At 39.6% G+C, this 21642-nt stretch overlaps 5 protein-coding genes across 10 annotated transcripts in view; 2 read left to right on the top strand and 3 right to left on the bottom strand.

Annotated features, from left to right (window-relative positions):
- The first annotated feature begins 143 nt into the window (after positions 1-143).
- On the top strand, positions 144-3685 carry LOC107218442 (succinate--CoA ligase [ADP/GDP-forming] subunit alpha, mitochondrial). 3 transcript variants are annotated; one of them, XM_015656320.2, is made up of 7 exons: positions 150-307; positions 1318-1553; positions 1800-2021; positions 2132-2236; positions 2370-2549; positions 2911-3045; positions 3398-3685. In XM_015656320.2, the coding sequence occupies exons 1-7, from the start codon at positions 271-273 to the stop codon at positions 3482-3484; spliced, it is 1002 nt and encodes a 333-aa protein (XP_015511806.1). In that variant the 5' UTR covers positions 150-270; the 3' UTR covers positions 3485-3685. The 3 variants fall into 3 exon arrangements, with proteins under 3 accessions (XP_046593414.1, XP_015511806.1, XP_046593413.1); XM_046737457.1 differs by having other exon boundaries at positions 159-307; positions 2370-2573; XM_046737458.1 differs by lacking the exon at positions 3398-3685 and having other exon boundaries at positions 144-307; positions 2370-2573; positions 2890-3018.
- A 177-nt stretch (positions 3686-3862) lies between these two features.
- Positions 3863-5378, bottom strand: LOC107218436 (UDP-N-acetylglucosamine transferase subunit ALG13 homolog). Its single transcript, XM_015656312.2, has 2 exons — positions 5238-5378; positions 3863-5043 (listed from the first exon to the last, which is right to left on the bottom strand). Exons 1-2 carry the CDS (start codon positions 5322-5324, stop codon positions 4630-4632), a joined length of 501 nt encoding a protein of 166 aa, XP_015511798.1. The 5' UTR covers positions 5325-5378; the 3' UTR covers positions 3863-4629.
- A 141-nt stretch (positions 5379-5519) lies between these two features.
- On the top strand, positions 5520-14513 carry LOC107218433 (exocyst complex component 6). 4 transcript variants are annotated; one of them, XR_001525569.2, is made up of 14 exons: positions 5793-5974; positions 6187-6352; positions 6422-6708; positions 7032-7134; positions 7224-7475; positions 7580-7747; positions 7888-7959; positions 8025-8159; positions 8255-8625; positions 8731-8965; positions 9046-9187; positions 9272-9458; positions 9534-9757; positions 13811-14513. XR_001525569.2 is itself a non-coding variant. In XM_015656310.2 (13 exons), exons 1-13 carry the CDS (start codon positions 5591-5593, stop codon positions 9655-9657), a joined length of 2310 nt encoding a protein of 769 aa, XP_015511796.1. In that variant the 5' UTR covers positions 5520-5590; the 3' UTR covers positions 9658-10603. The 4 variants fall into 4 exon arrangements, 2 of the variants coding, with proteins under 2 accessions (XP_015511796.1, XP_015511795.1); XR_006903909.1 differs by lacking the exon at positions 13811-14513 and adding an exon at positions 10685-12002 and having other exon boundaries at positions 5856-5974; XM_015656310.2 differs by lacking the exons at positions 5793-5974; positions 13811-14513 and adding an exon at positions 5520-5658 and having other exon boundaries at positions 9534-10603.
- LOC107218435 (N-acetylneuraminate lyase) lies at positions 10077-12849 on the bottom strand. Its single transcript, XM_015656311.2, has 8 exons — positions 12711-12849; positions 12190-12251; positions 12029-12105; positions 11636-11781; positions 11289-11457; positions 10780-10925; positions 10426-10597; positions 10077-10343 (listed from the first exon to the last, which is right to left on the bottom strand). The coding sequence occupies exons 1-8, from the start codon at positions 12714-12716 to the stop codon at positions 10192-10194; spliced, it is 930 nt and encodes a 309-aa protein (XP_015511797.1). The 5' UTR covers positions 12717-12849; the 3' UTR covers positions 10077-10191.
- Positions 14514-15310: 797 nt separating the features above from the next.
- The window catches only part of LOC107218437 (1-phosphatidylinositol 4,5-bisphosphate phosphodiesterase epsilon-1), a 28050-nt gene continuing 21718 nt past the window's right edge, over positions 15311-21642 (bottom strand). Inside the window, exons 10-13 of the mRNA XM_015656313.2 lie at positions 21278-21505; positions 19975-20199; positions 19118-19424; positions 15311-18987 (exon numbers count right to left, since the gene is read on the bottom strand). Coding sequence (XP_015511799.1) covers positions 16808-18987; positions 19118-19424; positions 19975-20199; positions 21278-21505 — 2940 coding nt within the window. The 3' untranslated portion in view covers positions 15311-16807. The remainder of the gene's footprint in view (positions 18988-19117; positions 19425-19974; positions 20200-21277; positions 21506-21642) is intronic.

The following is a 21642-nucleotide window of genomic DNA, read 5'->3' as shown; positions in this document are numbered from 1 at the left end:
TAGTACGTACTAGTATTATAGTTAGCCAATTTACCTATATATAGCTTATAGTTGGCGGATAAAGGCAGCGCCTCTACATCGTAGCAAGCAGCACTGCTTCGCGTTGAACGCTTTTAACCGTGTGTTGAGTCGCTTCATTCGGTTTGTTCACCAAGGATATATCATGGTAGTAGGAATCGTAGATATTAAGGAGTAGGCTGTCTGTCCCCGTCCATGGTGTCAAGTCCGTAGTTCGTTCTGAAATTAATTTTTCTCGACAAATTTATTAAAATGGCTGCGGCTGTTAGGAATCTATCAAAAATCACAGGTCGGTAATTTAAACATTGATACAATGAAAATATCACAAGTCGTACCGCAAGCAAAATGTATTCCGGAATAAATTAAGCCCCGTATATCGTTATGCAGTCGCACCTGCATAGACCCCGTTTTATTTTAACCCTACGAATGCTGTTCGCTCTTGACCCAGATGGCTCAAATCAAAAGAGACAATTGTCTCGTGTACATTATGTAATCTAACCCACATTTTTGCTTCTATCAAATTGCTCAATAATCCTTTCAATTGCTTGACAATCTCCTAAGATCGAATCACTAATTAATAAGTCAAGTGCCATTGGCAGATAAGTCAGATTCATGCTTTCGTGACCGGACTGTGGATAATTTCATGATATACATTAATCCTTTCGGTATTTCTTCCCTCAAGAGGTCGACATCCAATTACCCTATTAATACTTGTTTCGTCCTACTGCGTCCGTTGTATGCTTAACATGTCAACTTAAATAATGATAAATTTTCTGTAGAACGCAAAAAATTCATCATTTTAAGCAACAATTTGTAATGTTGTTTCATAGAGTGAACCAATAGTCATTTATTCTTGTGGTATAAGATACTGTTCATAGAAATAACAAATTCAAATATTTCTGATTCCCAGGAATGAGTATTTATATGACATTGATTTTATTGATACCATTGTAATTGCATCTAAGAATGTGTTAATCATTGTAATTAAACTACATGAAAAAAAAATTTCCATTTTATTTTACCTATTTTTAAACTTTATTATGTCTATCTATTCTATTCCGGCCTATAATCTTTGGAACAAGTATACTTGAATCGTGAGAAGCATAACCTTTAAGGTAGTTGAGTAAATTTCATTATCTTCTGTTTGCATTGACGGTGCTATTTGTGACATATGGCTCTTAGAATTAGAGCTTATTAGCGTTACAGAGAATTTGGATTAGATATTTCAAGGAATGGTCCAATATTGATACAGCATTGCATAGTAGAAATATAACTAATTTTGAATGATTTTTGCTTTAGTGGGAGGTCGAAGCAGCTTGCTCCGTGCCCAAGTAAGATTCAACTACACGGACACGAGGAAAAACCTGAAAATAAACTCAAATACCAAAGTCATATGCCAGGGATTTACAGGCAAACAAGGAACATTTCATTGTCAACAAGCACTTGATTATGGGACCAAAATTGTGGGTGGTGTCAATCCCAAAAAACCTGGAACAGAGCACTTGGGCAAGCCTGTATTTAAAACTGTCAAAGAGGTTCGTTCTATTTTTTTTTTTTTTTTTTTATTCCCACATCGATAAAAATATGGATAAACTCAAGCGACAATCTCAAGAATGAAACCTTTCAACACCAAAGTTCCTGTCTTAATTTTGAACATATTCTCATTCTATATATCCTAGCATACCCAGAGTGAGATTGAAAATCAAAAAATTCCCTTTGAAATTTGACATTTAATCTTGAAGCATGTTATTATATATTTATTTAGTTTATGTATTTTATAGGCCAAAGAAGCTACAGGCGCAACGGCTTCGGTGATTTATGTTCCACCACCCGGCGCAGCAGCAGCAGTTATGGAAGCCTTGGATGCAGAAATGCCTCTAATTGTCTGTATCACTGAAGGTGTGCCTCAGCACGATATGGTAAAAGTGAAGAGGCGTCTTCTTGAACAGAACAAGTCTCGCCTTATAGGACCCAACTGTCCAGGAATCATTGCTCCAGAACAGGTAAATTTTTATGTTTCTTTCATTATCTTCAGTGACAAATGTATTGCTCTAGTATCTTCATACGTAAAAACCGTAAAGAGCTTAATTACCTATTTCTTTTCCAATATCAGTGTAAAATTGGGATCATGCCTGGACATATCCATCAAAAAGGAAAGATTGGTATTGTCTCGAGATCCGGGACTCTGACTTACGAAGCTGTAAATCAGACAACTCTGGTGAGTCACATGAATCAAAAGTATTTTAGTAATTCTGCTTGAGAAAAAACGTACATGGTGACACATGAATAATTCTGAGATACTTTGGCCATAAATCAGGTTTTAATGAATCAATTTTCTTCGCATTATTAAGGCTGGGCTAGGGCAAACTCTGTGCGTTGGTATCGGCGGAGATCCCTTCAATGGTACAGACTTCATTGACTGTTTAGAAGTATTCTTACAAGATCCAGAATGCGAAGGCATAGTGATGATCGGAGAAATCGGGGGTAGCGCTGAAGAGTTGGCTGCTGAATACCTCATGGAACATAACACTGTCGGTTGCTGTTCTGAATTATTGGTATCCATGACCCGCCATTATGCCTAATCCATCCTTATCCTATTCCAGACCTAATCATGAAGTGATACCCATATATCCCGCATGGTTTTTTCTATAAGTTACGATCCTACCTTGCTGAATTCAAAAAGTTTTAAGATATGTTGATGCTGACTTTCCATACTTAATTGATTTATTTATTAAAGATTAGACTTTAGACAAAACAATGTTCACTAACGTTGCACTTTGCAATCAATACTTTTCACTTTTAGAACGGAAAAAAAGAATCTTACACCCTAATCGCAGCTAAATGTAGAGAATAATTTTTGTAATTTCATAGATTCAATTTGTTCCACTGTAGGGTGGAAAGGCTAAGCCGGTTGTATCTTTTATTGCCGGATTGACGGCTCCTCCTGGTCGTCGAATGGGTCATGCTGGTGCCATTATCTCAGGCGGTAAAGGTGGCGCTCAAGACAAAATTAACGCTCTTGAAAAGGTAATGTAGATTGTTTTAGTACATTTTCATTGCAATTGGTTTTGCTGAGATTATTCATTACACATGATTCCCAAGTACAGAATTAATCCTTAGGCCGCAGTATACTGACGAAACTATAGTCAAATAATATAAATGTGGGTTATTTGAATATACATTAAAATCACTGGCGGTCTAAAGGTTAAATTCAGAATCAGAACTTACTGCACTGATATTACATATCTTAGAAATACATATCAGTAATACTTTTACTAAAAATTTCCTTGAGAGGCAGATATCACTTCTTACTTTTTTTTTTTACACCAGATAACAGTAGAGAGAAAAACAAAGGGGTCATTTATCGTATTATTTCCAGGCCGGAGTGATTGTAACGAGAAGCCCCGCCCAAATGGGTAATGAACTGCTGAAGGAGATGACTCGTCTTGGTCTTGTCTGTAACTAAACGGAAAATGTCATGTGTGTTATACGTACCTATCGTAGCCTCTGGTATACATGTGTCATATGGAAGTTACATACTACAGACGAAAACTACACCGAGTTGTGGGTGGTACACATTAGATGAAAAATTACTGTAGAAATTATGGAAAAACAAAACAAAGAGAGAAAAAAAACAGATAATAATAAACTTTCTTGATCGGTTTGACCTTGTGGTATTCATCATATTAACTCAATTTATCCATCGAATTCAAAGCCGCATACATAATAACCTTCTTTAAATACGCACGTTAAATTTCATTCGATATTATTATTCCATGGCCAAAATGGAACAATATTTTTGTTTTAACGTTATGAATAATTGCGTAATTTTTTCTATGTGTGCCGATTGGTTTAAGGAATTCTATACATTTGTATAAGTTTTCGAAAGCAGATTAATGATTGCGATATAACGTCTACTTATGTACAGACACATTGCCATTTTGTCTTGTAATGACGGGATTAGTGTACGTTTATATTTGTTAACTTGTCCCTATAAGTAAAAAACAAGTTACATGTATAAGCTTGCGAGACATGACTATTCTCTATTGATCGATAATTATTTATGTACAGAGAAGTCACTGCTGTAAATTATGTTAATTAAAAATTCAATTGTATCTGTTTTATCAAATTTAAGTATTTATTGATATACATGCTATATACATACGTTACTTCATCCAATCAATAAAAAATGATTCGCTTTTTTTAAACACTCATCACAAATTGGTACAAGCAATCCCATACTTTTGTAACTTTAATTTATTCAAAGAGATTTTTGGATGAGCCAAACAAAAGTACTCTTGGTTCTTGGAAATCAGAAAAATGTGAGAAAGGAATGAAATAATACAATATTAGACTGTTTATTACAATGATTTTGAGCGACAAGCAAGATGAGTACAACTACGTAACAAAGGATATTTTTTCCGTTAAATTTACGAATTGTACACAATTTTTATTACCAAAAAAAAACCAAATTACTTAGAAAATGTTAGAAACTTGCTATGGTTCAATGTTTTTTACACACGGTAATGTAAAAGTATCTTATCTATCCAGTAAGCATTGGCAATATTTACTGAATTTAAGTTAATGGAGCCTAAAGATTATGCTAATGGGTCAAAATCCCATTACTCGATCAATGAACGCAACTATTTTATCGCTTTTGTTACCTTCAAATAATTTTAATTTTGACAAATCCATATTTTGTATCAGCTCTAGCAAAGTGTTAGGATTGCAATAATATAAATGCCCGTCCTCATAGAGCTGCTCAGCAAGCTCTAGTTGATGATTATCCATTAGCAATTCATTGGTGACAACTATTAGGGGTTTCTTGGCCTCCAGAGCTTCGAGGCAACTTCCAGCGCCTGCATGACTTATCACAAGATCAGCGGATGTCATTTGCTCCTGTATCGAAGGGCTCAGATTGAAATATTCTATTCGGCGAAAACCGTGACGAGGTGAGCAGTCTGGATCCAATGAACTTTTACCAATTTGAAGGATCAAATGGTTATAGCCTCGATTACTCAATGCCTGAAATAAAACTCAGTCGCTAGCGTCTCGCAACATTGTTACACGAATAAAACAAGGTATTCGGAACATTTGGCACAGATACAGCAGTATCGTGGTACTTGATTCTACACAAGTTACGACACCGAATCCAAGAAAAGTGTACCAAAACAATGGCTTATAATAATGGAAAGATAGATTTGACATTTGTTTCATACCTGCAACACTTCGGGTGCCGTTACAGCATTTATTAATTCGTCAAATTTTGTTGTTCCTACAGTAACGAATACTTTTTTACTCGACATTTTCACTCCAGTCCAATTTTAGTATATGAGATATGTTGTTGAGCACGATTAATAACGTGGCACTTTTTCAGCTAACTGAAGTATTGCTTTCATGCATCGACGAGAGAGACTTCATCAGCCAATATCCATGAGTTAGTCATCACCCATGTCATCACCTGATTTCAAACGAGGGCGGTGCGTCAAGTCAGTCGATCCTTCTAACAACCTGTCAAAGTGTTTAATAAGTTCGAAAAAAGTGTTGGGCCGAAGTCTGTTGGAGGGAAAAAATGCAGCAATATGATTTACTTATTCAAGAAATCGAGGGAATCGACGATTACTTGGGCCCGACATTCAAGTGAGAAACTTTATTTGTCTGACTTTCCAAACGAACGAGGTTATGTTCCACCGTCAAAATACGCGGCATTGCAAAACAACCCCTGATCACGCAGATGCATACCTACCTCCCTTATGCATTTGCGCAAACCAGGGGTAGTTTACCCCGAAGATTCACAAATTATAACGAGCCTCGAAAATATTCATTATTTCTATTATTGCTAACCTTCACTGATGTCCCAAAATTCAATGTCTGTTGTCAACGTTGCATCCAAGCACGAACTTTTATTGTTTGAACTAGAGTCTACAGATGCAGGCAATATCGGTCTGGTCATCAGGTACTAACAGCCACTTGGTATCATTATTATGATTTTCATCTCAAGATACAAATTCGATCACATAATAAAACTTGAACAGGGTTTCAAATTCTTATTGCCGTCTCATTTTAATTACCTGATTATTTAGACTACTTATTTAGATGTTAACGCATACAAAATTTTCAAATAAGGTTGCAAATCCAGTGATGAATATTTTTCAACAATGCTTACAGAGCCATTTATGATGGACAGGAACATCAGCAGTTCATGGAAAAGCTTGATGACAGGGTAAAGAGCCATGACAAAGATATCGAGCGCATGTGCAACCATCATTACCAGGGGTTTATTGACTCTATTAGGGAATTACTGCAAGTTCGGTCCCAAGCGCAGCAGTTGAATGTTAGTATTAACTTGGGTATAAATTTTCAAGCTATCGAATTGACTAATTAATTGATTTCATTTGAATAGAATGAAGTACTGGAACTTGATAAACGGATTATGGATACAGCAGCTGGAGTTATAGCAAAAGGGGAGGAATTGGTAAAAGCTAGAAAAGTAGAAAATAATATGGCTGCTGCAGTTGACAGTCTTACCATGTGCCTTCCTGTCCTCGCTGCTTATGCAAAACTCCAAAGACAGATGAAAGATAAACGATATTATCCAGCACTTAAGACTCTGGAACAACTCGAGCATCACGATCTACCTAAAATTACCAATTATCGATTCTCTTCCCAAATTACTCAACAAATATCAGTGTATGTTGGTCAAATTTGATGAATTTTGAATTTTTACCATCTCATGGCATCAAGTCAATATGGAAATTATCGAACCATGTAATGATTGTAGAATTTCACATTGCAATTTGTTTAACTTTTTTTCAACTGTTTCTTTGTAATCACGTTTTTACTTACAAAGTTATAGAGGGCCATAGCAAAATAACTTATAATATTCTTTGATCAACAAATATCGAATTAGGTCTAATTGAAACAGTATACACAAGTTGAATTAATAAGTTTCGCTCAAATGCAAGTGTTGGGCAAAATAACCAATTCATGTCCTGTGGCACTTTATTTTATAGGCTGCGCGAAAATATAAAAGATGCATCTATGTCAGATTTGCGAGACTTCCTGGAAAATATAAGAAAATATTCTCCTAAAATTGGAGAAGTTGCCATGAAACACGTGAGTGTAATTCAAATACAATATATCGAGTTATTGAAATTTAATAAAATTGTATTGGATTTTCACAGTATATGCTACTAACTTTTTAGACAGCTGAACAGCTTGTCAATGAAGCTGAAATTATTGGACGCAAAAAGAAACGGCAAGCTACTCCACAGTCAAATATTTTAGCAGGTGATACAGAGGAGGAACTCAGCGCTCAAGATCTCATGGACTTTAGCCCAGTCTATCGTTGTATGCATATTTATACGGTACTGCGTGAAAGCGATACCTTTAAGGCTTATTACAGGCAGCAACGAAAGCAACAAGCCAGACTTGTTCTGCAGCCTCCAAATAACATGGTAACAAAAAAAATGATAACATAGTGAATCGAGCTCAAAGTTTTGTACGAATCTTTTCTCAATATTAAGCATGTGTTACACCTGAGGAAAATATTTGTTTTCAGCACGAGAGTATAGTTGGTTATCAATCGTATATTCATGGTATTCTGGGATTTTTTGTTGTTGAAGATCATATTCTGAATACAGGAAATGGATTGGCAACCCGATCTTATCTGGAAGAAGTTTGGTCCATGGCAATCTCCAAGATCGTAAACGCTTTAAGGACAAATTCTGTAAGTCAACCTTACCTGAAATCGATTTGGATGTTAAAAAAGTTTCCATAAACGTAAAGAAATTTTTTGACACCGATTTTGGAATATCAGTATATATCTGAGCTTGGACAAACTGATAACATGAATTGTATTTGTTTTAGGCGTATTGCACAGATGCCACACTCATTTTGAAAATTAAAAATTTATTGATGTTGTTTAACACTACGTTGAGGGTGAGTAAAAGTAAAACAGTTTAATCCCGGTGTACAGACGTAATGTTTATATCTGTTAAAATTAGAACTACGGTTACCCTGTCAGTCAACTTTGGGAATTACTGCAAGAGATAAGAGTTCATTACAATGAAGTTCTGATGCAGCACTGGGTTCAAGTGTTCAGGGATATTTTGGATGAAGATAGTTTCCTACCAATTCAAGTGAGACCACATTTTGAATTATTTTTAACTAAATACATCATTTTTAATACGTGATCGAAATCAAATATTTACCTAATGAAAAATTGACCTTCTAGGTTTCGTCGCAAGCAGAATATGACCATGTACTGGGATCGTTCCCGTATCATGACGAGGCGCTGCAAAAAGCCGAGTTTCCAAAGAGATTCCCATTTTCCGCAATGGTACCGAAAGTATATCAACAAGTCAAGGAATTTATATACGCCTGTCTAAAATTCTCCGAGGATTTAAATCTCACCCAAACCGAAGTTGACGAAATGATTCGCAAATCAACCAATCTATTACTCACCCGAACCTTCAGTGGTTGCCTTTCTTCACTGTTCCGAAAACCATCGTTAGCTTTGCTTCAAGTGGTACAGATTATAATAAATACTGGCTATCTTGAAAACTCCACCAAATACCTGGAGGAATTTGTTTCCAACATAACAGGGTAATTGTTTATCTATTCATTATTCAATTAGTGTTTTACCATGGTAAACTTTTATAAAAACTTATTTGTTATTGACTGTTTCTAATAATTTCACTTGATATTCAGAACGCCTCATGAAGGTCAATTAAGCTGTGGCGGGGTTCAGTCAGCGATGTTTAGAGTTGCGAGAGAGGATGCAGAGCGACAAATATGTGACAAACTGAAGCGAAAGCTGGACGAATTTTTAGAGTTGGAAAATTACGATTGGAATCTAGCCGAGCCTCAAGGACATGCGTCGAGTTTTATAACAGATCTCATAGCATTTTTGCAGAGTATTTTCATGTGCTTCACGAATCTGCCTGTAAGTTAGTTCGAAAACCAAGTGGACTGCAATCACTGATTTATTCATTTACTGTTCATTATTATATATTTGATTTTCAGGAAGAGGTTGCGCAAGTTGCGTGTAAATCAGCATGCTCGCATATAGCTAAATCGATTCAAGGAATTCTGATTAGCGACGACGTAAAACAAATCTCCATGGGTGCACTGCAGCAAGTTAATCTAGATACCATCCAATGCGAACGTACGTTTGGCACAGTGTGGGGCTAGTCAAATACTTGGACATTCTTGTTTCTGATGCTTGCGATTTCTTTTTGTTTTTTAATAGAATTTGCAGCATCCGAGCCAGTTGTGGGATTACCAGAAGGAGTATTGCTCCAGTATTTCGCCGAGTTGAGACAATTGTTGGATCTGTTCATGAGCTTGGATTGGCCTACTTATTTTCATGATTACGGTCACGAGTCTAGTAAATACAACTTGGTTACGCCAAACACAGCCTTGATACTGCTCGAAAAGTGAGATCAATCATGTTTCTTACACGCAGTAACAGAAATGAAAATTTCATCATTTAATTTTTTTTTTTTTTTCAGATTGAGGGAATCTGATAAAAAAACGGTATTCTCTGTTTTAAAGAAAAGTGAACGTGATAAGAAGAAGCTTTTGGAAACAGTGTTGAAGCAGTTGAGACAGCTGGCACAGACCACGCAACAGTAAAAAATTACACCCATTTTTTGTTGCGTAAAATAGGCCATGCTAAAGGTTGATTTGTGACTCGCATTGGTTTTATGCTACTGAATCGAGCAATAATTATCAGGTAAATACTATTCCTAAGTAGCCAGGATTACATTCTCCAAGTTCTTTTATGGCAAAACAACAGGATTTATCACTTTATACGTTCAATATTCATTTAGACTCGTTGTAAGCAATTTTAGCCAGAAGTTTGATTGAAATGATTTAATTTTGCTTCATGTATTATCTCCTGACATGTTCAGTGAGTGATAGCGTAAGATTGAATATATTTTTTTGCTGATCCACTCACAATTTAACGCAATTCGTCCCGTTCATATCTATTTAATATAAATTCTCTGATGCGACAGTACGCCTAAAATCTCACGGAAAAATTCACAAAGTAATTAAGAGAATATACAATCTGTTTTATTGTATCTTGCAATTACAAAAGTTGAACTTCCTCAAACAATCACGCGTTAGACGTAATCAAGTTTACGAAGGTGGCGAAACAATCCTCATTCAATTAGAAAGCTGGTAACCCAAAGCTTTCAAACTTTCTTTTATCGCGGCAGCTTTTTCGGCAGAAGCGGGGCACAATGGGGCTCTAGGAGGTCCCATATCGAACGGTGTTAGAAGTGCCATTGCGACTTTCATGGTCTCGACAAAGTGACCTGAAATCATTGAACAATTTCAGTTATTTACACAGTTACGTCATCATTAGTTGCCACTATGTAATTTTGTTCCGTCAATTACCATGTTGGATAACGGCAGCTATGGATTTTGCTACAGTTTTCTGTATTTCTTGGGCTTTTTTCCACTCCCCTGATTTACTGGCTTTTTGTATATCGACTAATTGATCACCAAAAACATTCAGCGTCCCCGCTATTGCGGAATCGTGTCCTAGAACAAAGGCACCTGCTAACGTCTGAAATTCATTCAAAAATGTTTCCCCGTTATTTTATTTAAAATCTTAATTCAGCGCAATGAAAAAAATGTGTGAAATTTATTTCAGCGTGGTTTCAATCATTCGCGTCTTATCAATAATGTGACAATGCTGTGATGATGGTAAAAGTCGAGAGAAGAGAAAGAATCATCATTTTATTTTACCTGATCAGTGGCCACAAAAATGGCGAACTCCTTATCGTTAACGTGCATGGCATCCGTTGCCTCGGAAAGGTTTGGGCTGGTGAATTTCATGCCGACAAAAGATGGAATCCGATTACCGACTGCCTCCAAGAACTCAACCATGTTTACTAAATATGAAACGAATACATTTATTTGACTGAAAGGCAAGAAGAATTCTACTTCTACGTCCTTTCTTCAGAATTCGTTTATCAAAAGTGCAAAGAAATTTCTTTTGAAAAGTAATTCCAAAGATTGTTATGTACACTACCGCTGATAACAGCGTGATAAAGATGTTAGGCTAAGTTGTAATATACGCGAAACTGTAATAATTTCATCAAAGTTTTCAAGTTTGTTATCACTCCCTTGAATTTCGTGATAATATTTCAATGGCTGATCCCCAATAGATAAGTAAATATTTCCATTTGCTGAACACGATTGTTTGCTTTTGAATTTATGAAATCAATTAATGAAATCAATAAATCTTTACTTACTATCAACATTCGAGAACATCGGTACGTGGTAGTAAAGCAACGGTGTTCTGGGGGCGGCTTGACCGACGATTCGCAAGTACTCTACTAATTGTTTGGGCGTCTTAGGCTTGAAATAAAGTTCCGGAAGACAGAGGATAGAATCGACGCCAAGCTTTTCAGCATGCTTTGCCTGCAATATTGTGAGAAATTAATTCCTTTACACAATAGTTGATTATTCGAATCCATTATTATTATGAGAATGAATAATATAATCTTCTACAAATTCGAGCCGCATCTATCTTTTACACCAATATTTACCCATGTCTTGCATAGAATCTTGTGTATAAGGGTATAAAATGCGAACGCACCAATTCGAGGACGTCGGGTAGGGAGCCTCCCCCAATTTGCACCATCAAGTGTTGTTTCGTTGATTTAACAGCGCGTACCCAAGCTTCGAGTACGGATTTTCTTTCTTCAACATTCATCGAGGGTCCCTCGCCCAGCGACCCGTTGACTGTTGAGAAATAAATATGAATATGGTGTCGATAAAATGATCCGAACGATCGACAATTTTCGAGAAACAAAGATATTAGAAGAAACGGGCTCTGAGCCCCGATCGCGAGTTTAGCACTAATTAGGTATAACTTACATGGTCCGAAAACAACGAACCTATATTGTAAATGGTCTTTTGAAGCACTCCGAAGTTTGTAATAAAATATTCTAAATTACACTCTACATATAGTATGAGACATATTACTCACCGAGCACTCCGGGGATTCCGCGTTCCAGAAGAAATTGGGCATATTGCGGTATGAAGGATAGGTTCAAGCTCCTTGTACTGAAAATGAAATTGCGGTCTTTTTGAAGCTCGACGACAATCGTGCTTTTAGGGTGAAATCACAAGGCGTGTAACGTGATTTACCTGTCGTTTAGAAACGGCGTGAATACCGGAGCGACGTATCCTCTGAAAGTGAACGGTAGGCGCTGTAACGAAAGGTTGATACAGTATACTATACACAAAGTAATTCAGTTCTAAATTATGGACGAGGCTGGCTTTTAATTGGTCCGCCTGTGTGAAAATAAATTCAACAATTTATCACATCTTAAATTCCTGTATTACGATACATGCACGTATTGCATAAAATATACCAGCGAGCCTCTCCAACGCTTCGAAAATTTTCCCGTTTGAATTTCTTATCTCGTTCGTAACATAAATATTTCCCCTTTTGACGTAGAAGACAAATGTTTCGAGCCACAGTTTGCGTTCTTCGCCCATATATATTTCATTCGCGCGTCGGTCTTGTGTGTCTTACGGCAATACATAAATCTCAAGAATTTCTCCAAACTTTCGGAAGTCACCTGCAAGCTCTTAAAGCCGAACCGTCCCGATTCACGAAAACAGGCATATCTATCTCGATACGTAGTTTGCAAACGTCTTCTTACCGGCATTTTTATTCTGGATTCGATCCACCGGGCACTGAAACCTCACTGCGACTATCAACTGCTCAACTGATGTACTCGGGTTTATCAGCGGTCGTATATGCGTAGATAGCGCGACTACGCGTTCATTCGCTTCTCATTTGCTGATAACCCCGGAGCTAGGACTCTTCGAGCCAATATCCATGTGCCTTATCACGGATTTTCACTACACTCAATTTAAATACAAGCATTACATGTACGATCGCTCGCTGGTATTTATTTTGTGAAAATTAGAGTGACTCTACTGAGAAACGGATTTGTATACGGAACACGGTCTGTGCAGTGAAATGTACGACGTCCCTGACTGGAGTTATTTTTGCCAAAAGAAAAAAAAAGCCCAGAGTGACTCGTCGATCCGAACATATGTTCTCGTGCATTTATACAGTATAGTGAACAGCTTTTATCGCGCTCTCCATCAGTATCCGTGCTGTTTACTAAACGTGCTCTTATCTGTGAACTGTTACGACACCGATAATAATTGAAAATGTAAACAAGCCCGTCTTCATCTGCAGAATCTGACTCTTGAACACGAAATAATAAATTCTTTTTCGCTACAGATTATTTACCGAATGTTTGAATAAAATTCTACAAACTGGGATCCAATTGGCTTACCGCCAATTTTCTTTTCGTTTGAAGCGAAGGAAAAAAGATGCCAAAACATAAAAGCCTGGCTCAAATAATTCCGTTTTTTTTTCTTCCAAATCTTCTACATGCTAAAAAGCAACACCGCCAATGCCTTCCAACAATTTTCTCCTCAATTATATCCTGAATAAATACGGTGAAACCAACACGTATTACGAGCATCGTTAAAAAAAGGGGAAACTGTAAATTGGATCATTAAAAAGGGATAAGCGCGGCCTAAAAAGAAATTAGGAAGCAGCTAGAGAGCGCAAAAGCTTTACTCCTCAAGTCGATTAAACATCCCGATAACGATTATTATTTCAGAATTAACGCAAAATAGAGTGAAACTAAAACGCTGTGTAATCTGGGGTGCAGTAAATTTCTATGTATATAGATATTGACTTTGATGCGGTAATATGAACCCAACTTATCGATTCAAACAGGCATGCCTTGTCAATCTGGGACACACCGCAGTACATGGAAAATACCGTGCAGGTAGCTGGTGGAATGAAACTTCATCTAGGCAAGAAAATGACGTCTCAAATGATTATTCATTTTCTAAGGTTGATTTATATACACTATGTATGATCAAGGATAAGTTAATGATAATTATTATTTATAAAAAATGCTTTATGTTTATTTACAAGTACATATTTCAACAATGTTAATATCATTATTATTATGACTATTAATATTAATATTATTATTATTATTATTTTTAATAATGTCTATGTGGCCGCATGCTGTGTGAATAGAAATGTTGAATGAACGAAAATTAGATATTTCATATATATTATGTATACGCCAAAAAGTTTCTATAGTATATATATATATATATACCAGTATAATTAACGATGCTTTTTCCCTTGAAATATATACACATATATAAGTATATACGCTCTATGGTTGGATATTTTTGTAATAAGCAATTTACCTGATTCAACTATGTATATAGTATGTATAGGTATATGTATGTATAATGTGTATAATGACAAATGGGTGATTCGAACTTCGCATCAGCACTTGAATTAATAAGTGTCACTCACGTGCAATCCCGCTGTCATTCGGGGTATCTAGGTGTGATTTATTCGAAGTGAGACAAATTGCACCGTTAGAAAAGTGGGCAGATAATTATGTTCTTCGGGGGTTAATTGATAAAAATTCTCAGCCGCAATCAGCTTGATAAATATACATATGTATTATGTAAGTATAATATGTGTGCATGATATGTACAGATGGGAAGATGATAACAATCAACATGTTGGGTGTCGACGGTTCAATTGGTACGTTTAACTAGTGTTTTTGCGGGGAGTCGTAAGTACGTTATTACGGTGACGCGTTTAATGCGAAGTTCAAGTCGCGCCTGTTAGTTGCGAATACAGAGCCTGGCCAGCCTGGCTTCCGACAGAAACTTTTTGACTGTCATCTTTCTGTATATCATATAAAATCACGCCTGTGGTATATGTATACGTATACGCTAAAGGTCTCGGATATGTACACAAGAGATATGCACGTACGGAGACGGATGCCTCGAATTAAAACTTAATACTGCTTGTGGTTTTTCATTTTCTCTCAAGAAGTTTGGTTATTCTTATGACAATGGTCCCAAATGTTAAAAGTAGTCGTTATTTTTATTTTCCTTTCTTCTCTCTTTTTCTTTTTTTTCTTTTTTTTTTTTTTTTTTGTCATTTTGCTTTTTTTTTCTTAACGTATCAATTATGGCGAAAGCTAAGATTTTCAATTTCTATAATGCAAGGAAACAATACAACATCTGTTATGTATATGTATAAAGCTGGATGGTGTATGAATATTTATATAAGTATGTATATGTATAATGTATATGTTTATATGCAGGTATATATATCCGTATTTACAAACGCAAATAATATGCAGCGGAAACCCTCGCGTCTGATCAATGTCACGTTATGTTTTAACAGTCCGTAATTTAGTAGGGAATATAATGAGTTTTCGGGCTTAGCAGAGTTCAATTGTATCACGCGGTTAATATTTTTTTTTTTTTTGTTTTTGTCAGAAACATCTGAACTAAACAGAGACAACCAATGTATTCACTTTATCTGCGCTATTATGTAACTATATAATCATGAACTATCGGCAAATGTAATGAAAGATTAATTATTTAGGTACTTATTCTTACACGTATTGTTAAGTGTACAATTTTCAATTCGGTACGTCTGGATATCCGTTGAATTATTTTAACTCCTTTTCCCTTTTTCAATCTCTTTTCTTAAGTTTGGATTATCAGACGCCCGGTCCTAATTATTAATTTAAGTGAATTATTAACGGATTCTATATATGTATGCGATGGAAAATGCCGCATATTTTAAATAATTGTTTTTTATATTCAAACATTTCAGTATCAGGGTATTCGCTCTCTCACTCTCGAACTCGGATGTTTGTAAATTACTTCAAGCGTCGTGATTATTCAATAGCACATTAAATTATCAAAATTTTTGATGCTCTGTTCATTTACGTTGTAACCATCATAGAAAAAAAATTTCACAGTTATTAGACGGTGAATATTCGTTCAAAAATGTAATACGTTAATTTTTAAGAAATTGAAAATGCATTTGCACACTTTTATTGCGTATTAATTAACACTTAGACTTTGAGTTTGGTCCAAAGTGGCAAACGAAACATTGTTTCTGTGTTCTCTGGAGATTTTCCGGTACCCTGAAGACGGTGGAAAACTTTATAGTACAAGTAAGAAAAATTCTCAAGTGATCTAACAATAGACTCTTATGTCTAACAGTAGTTCGTTTTACCGCAATTCATAAATCACGATATTTGACTAATATTCTTTTAACTGCCTTATTCGTTACGTATATAAATGAGAAACCAAAGCGTCTTTTCTGGGGGGTTGATGGGAAAGATGAGGTTTGCGAAATCTCTGCTTAATTGCTTTTTCTTTTTTACTCCCTAATTTTTTTTTGTTTTATTTTTTTCACTCTATCTTCCACTTTCCCGAGTCCGTCACCAGCGGTAAAGGAAAAGGGATACGTTATATTTATTGCTTGTATCTTGGACTTTCTTTTTTTTTTTTGCTCGAAATATGCACATCTATTTAAGCCACTGTCGCAGTATTGTATTTAATATGTCGTGAGTACATATATATATATATATATTTTTTTGTTTTTTAAAACACATATGGTATGTACAGAAAAATGTCTGGTCGGTTGTACACACGTTGTTTTTTTCTTATTCTCTGTTTCCCTTTAGCTCGGAATTAGGTTCCTACAAACGCAATGTGTACAGACTGTGTAAAGATGACTCGAAGAAAGAAGAAGAACAAGAAGACGACGACGAGGCACTTTTGCCGATTCGTCGTTGTATATAATATTATATTATGCGTATATAAATTTTGTTTCCAATTTTCATTATAACGACATATCGAGGAATACGTTCCTCGTGTAACTTGTTAGCTAGGATTTCCAAACGCGAAACTTCCTCAGCGAGACCTTCTTCAGATGCAACGCGGCGTTGAGTATGTCGGATTCGCGCGATTCCTCGCCGTCGGAGTGAACCTCCCTTCTGCGGCCCGACAGCAGAAGCCGATGCCGAAGACCCCTCGATGTCGGATCGGACAGGGCCTCTGCGACGGGGACCTTCTCCTTTCCGGATCCCGGAAGAGACACCGACCTACCGACCGAAAACCCCTTGCTCAACCTGTCGAGGGTCGCCGGAAGCAGGTGCCGTCTCGGCAGGACCTGTTCTCGTTCCCGAAGAATGAACCTACCCAGGGTCTTCCAAAGAGCCTGGGTGCTGTAGACGTTCTCATCGTCGCGGAGGACCCGCTGCTGCCGATTTCCGCTCCCCACCGCGCCAACCCCGCCCCACTCTAACTCCTCGACGAGGGCGAACTTGATCGGGTCCTCCATCCGCCTCGCCTTGACCAAGGCCTGGGCCAGGACGTCCTGGGCCGAGCTGCTAACCGGGACCCGAAGTATGGCGTAAGGAATCTCCGGGGATACGTTGTAGATGCAGACGAGGAAGGTGTCCGCCTCGTCCCAGATGTGGGTGCTCTTCTCCCTCGGCGAAGTGTCGTTCAGCCTCGAGTGCGCCGCCGTGCTTCTTATCGAGGCCAGCCACGCCCGGCTGCTCGGATCGTCACCGACGCGTTTCAGGAGGAACCTACCCTGGCCCTTCCAGAGGCCCTGAGCCTGCAGCGGGTGCTCCGAGGGGTCGAGGACCCTCTGCGTCGGCAGCTCCTCCCTCTCCCGCTTCTCCCAACCCCTGGATACCTCCTCGACCAGAATGTACTCGTCGACGTGCTCGGCCGATATGCCGGCCCTCTGCAGCGCCTGCAGCATCACTTCCTGAGTCGTGCTCTCCTGCGTCACCTTAAGAATGGTGTAAGGCTCTTCGGGTATGACGTGGTACACCATGAGGAAGAACATCCGTCGCTTCAGGGTGACCCCACCCAATACGGGGTCCACGCTGACCAGCTTCTCCGTCTCTTTGCCAGAGGTCGACGGGCCCCTCTTCGGCTCCTTGTGCTCGCGGCAGCAGGTGTCGTCGTAGTCCAGGCTCTCCTCCTCCAGCCGGGAGTATATGAAGAGGGTCGAGAGGGCGAGGGGCTTGTTCTTGCAGGATCGGAGTCTGACGTGCCTGTAGCCCGGCCTGAGGCACTTGAGAGGTAGGACCCGCTGAGCAATGAGATGGTGCGAGCTCGCGTCGACGATGCTGAACCTGAGGAAGGCCAGGTCCTTGAACATGACTTGGTAGCAGAACTTCTCGTTCCATATCGGGTTCAGGGCGTTGTTCTGTATCGCCTTTGTCTTGTGCTTGGCGCAGTCTATCGGTATACCGACGAGTTCTATCTCTACGAAGGTGCTGGAAAGGAGATTAGTCGGCGAGACGTACTGTCCGGACACTATCGAGAGGGTCAAGTGCGCCGAGTGAAGACCGTCGAACTCCTTGTCCCAGGGGTTGAATCGCCTGTACATCATGTGCCCCTTGTCCCACATGACCGACGGCTTCCTGACGTACCCGCACTGCCCGTTCTGCTCGAACATCGTGGCGTTGAGGTGAAGCGCGGCGTCGTCCGTCTGGTAGTTCAGGGCCACCATCTGGATACCGAACGCCCAGAATATCACCGGATTGAAGTTCGACGAGTCGATCCTCATGCCCGCCGGGTAGGTTCGAATCAGCTGGGTCTCGGCGTGCGCCACAACGCCCAGAGGCTGTTTCCGGCATATCTTCTTCGCCGCGCTCTCGTTGAGCGACGAACACTGAAAGCAGGCCGGAACGCCGCGGGTCGACCGAAACAGCGTTTCGATGTTGTTCCCGCCGCTGGCCAGCGAGGCCGAGGTCGACAGGGACTGCGGGGATCCGGAAGAAGCCGGGGTCCCGCTGGTCCCGATTCCCGCTATGCTGTGACGCTGGATCGGGCCCGTTTGACCCGGGTGACGCACTCGCACCGGCACTCCTGGTCCCGGGTTCGTGTTAAGGCCCCGGAATTTGATCGCCTGGAGGTACACCACCAGGTCCGAGAGTTCTTTTGCTATCTGACTGCTCTGCTTCTGCGATTTGTCATCCACCGCCGTGTCCGACTTGAGACGAACGTGATCTGACTTCTGACTGCCTCCTGAGATCGAATTGTCTGAAACACGGATACGGGCGTTCAGCCTTTTGGAAGACCGTAATTGTGTGTTGGGAAAGTAAAGCAGAATGAGAATGATGTTGAGCAGAGCATGGATCTACGCTTGCGTGATGAGACTCGGATTCCTTACCGTCGACGTTGTCGTCGTCGTCCTCGTCGTCCTCGTCGTCCTCGTCTTCGCTGTAGTAATCGGCTTCGGGATGAGTGACGTTGTTGTCGGTTCGCATCTGCTTCATGGACGAGGCTCTGTCGGACATGAGCATTTTACCGCGATGGCCGAGAGGCACGTGAGGCAGAGGCCCGCCGGGATCGACGACAAGCTTTTTGTTCTTTATTAGAATCCTGTAGCGAAGCTGGGAGGGCGACGGCAGCTGAGGATCCTCGCCGAAATCCGAATCGTACAGAAATTTCGTCACGAGTTTGTCCCCGAATACCGACTATACGTGTGGGAATAAATTAGAATGAGATATTATAACATCGAGGACACGTGTGGCGTACGTGGGTGTGGGAATTCTGAAGGAAATCAGATCCACTTCCCGTGAGCGGAAGATCGTCCTTGGAAGAAAAAATAAGGAAGGGGAAAGAGTTCATTTTCGTGTTCGGTTCAGCGTGCAAGTGTAATAACGTACCTGAACGCAAGATCGATAAACGGGGTAAAAGTCTTGCGTCAAGACTGTCTACCGATATAATACAGTACCTTTTTAGATGAGAAATTATTGCAAATATTATGGCTAACCGCGGGTAGCCGATGACGGGGAAATTCAGATTGTTGGAAAACTTTCGGAGGAAGTGGTTTGCGCGTAGAGGTGTAACGTGTTTTATACATATTGTATACCTATGTGTATATAATATACACCGAGGTATATGCACACGGCAAATTTATAAAGGCGGATGAATCGGGAAAGTTAAGCTTTCGGGATGAAAAAACTGGCAAAAGGCAGGAGGGACAGGGGTGGCGGATTTATGGGAAGGTTTACGAAATCCTACCTGGAAGATTTGAGCCATCCGAGCCTGTTGACTCTGGGAACAATGATTCTCCAAGGAGAGAATGACCGGGTAAGGAGAGCTGACGAAGGCACTTCTGTCGATCGCTTCAACGACCAGCCGAAAAGGGATTTTCGTGGTGAATGTGTGCCCGTGGTAAATTAACGGGGAACCGTCATCTCCGTCCCAGCAGTCCAGCTCGACGCAACGACATCCGGTCAGCAGGACCTGAACGTCGGTAAGTAATATTAGTGCCCTGTTTAAGTAGCCCGAGATATTGCTCTGCACTCGTAAAGATTCGCACGGTCGTTGTCTTAGGGACGACTCTGGTAACGTGCCGCCGCTCAACGATATCACCAACGAAATTAGCTCCACTCGCAGAATTTCTATTACCTACTTGCGAATAACCGTCACGTCAGCAGTAGTTCAAGTTTTAATCCGTCCCGTGCTGAATTATAATACTTGACGGTGAAATTCTTTGTCTATGCGCACGTCACTTCCTTGTAATACGGGTGCGTGTTTTTTTCGTCTTCCTTTTTGCAGAAATTCAGTTTGGTCCTCGATAATTTGATATTACTTATTTAAGTTATTTTCTTTTATTTGTTACAATTACCGATGGCTTTGAAAATTTGAGAGACATACGGTATTGTTCGATCCTACCGTTCCCGGACGCTCGTCGTCGGACGGCAGGACGCACTGTTTCATCACTCGAAAATTTATAACCACGGTACGCTCTAAAAAATTAATGATAAGTGTATTCCACGGAGGTGTCGTAATATCGCCCGAAATAAAATGTGACATTTTCTTTTTATGCGTACACATATATTCAAATTACAATACGTAAATTTTTGTACGAGGGACTGGGATTAACGGTGCTCGTTATACGTATCTGCTATACGAGTAATGACGGAAAAATATTTTCTTTACAGCAAGTGAATGAGAATTTCGCGGAGTCTTTTTTTTACTGAAATGTTTAAAGGTTTTTGCGGAGGAAGAAGAGAGAATGCTCATTCGGTTTCGGGATCGTAGAGTTATAATCGCAAAACGTTACGCTCAAGCAGCATATACAAGCTCTGTGCTTGTAAAAACATTTTCTAAAATAAATAGTCTCGGTAAGTTGTAAAAACGTGAAAAATAAGGTATCCAAACATGTGGCAGCGTGGCCAATTTGACCGACGGAACAAGGTCGCCGAATGGCGAAAGTCGAGTTATCCCGCGAGTGGATCGCAAGATTAGAATTCTGTTCTTGTACGCAGTGCACGATTTTCAACGAGGCGGTAAATACGTTTTATCAAATTCTTCTCACCTGTGAGTAAAGCTGCACGGACGACTCGCCTTTGAGTTGGTGACCCGTCAGGTAGGTGTTGTGCGAACTTGCGATGTAGTACTGGGACAAGGGCTGCTGCATTTCGGTTTCAACTGGAGCCGCGTACTCGTTTGCGAAGGCGTAGTTGTCCTTGTCCATCATGTACCGAGCAAATCCCTCAAAGGATAAACACATTTGGGTCCGTAGCGCGGGGTCTGGTTCGTGTCTCTGATTCACAAAGAGCAGAACGGCGAGAGCGACAATTAGAATTATTTTGCATAACAGTTTCGCGCCGCGTCAACCGCCGGGAAAATTACTTCGCAATTAACCAAACCGTGGACGTAGAAATGAAAACCCGGCTAATT

This window comes from Neodiprion lecontei, chromosome 4 (genome assembly GCF_021901455.1).
Source record: "Neodiprion lecontei isolate iyNeoLeco1 chromosome 4, iyNeoLeco1.1, whole genome shotgun sequence".
NCBI lineage: Eukaryota > Metazoa > Arthropoda > Insecta > Hymenoptera > Diprionidae > Neodiprion > Neodiprion lecontei.
This window is presented reverse-complemented; position numbering and strand designations above follow the sequence as displayed.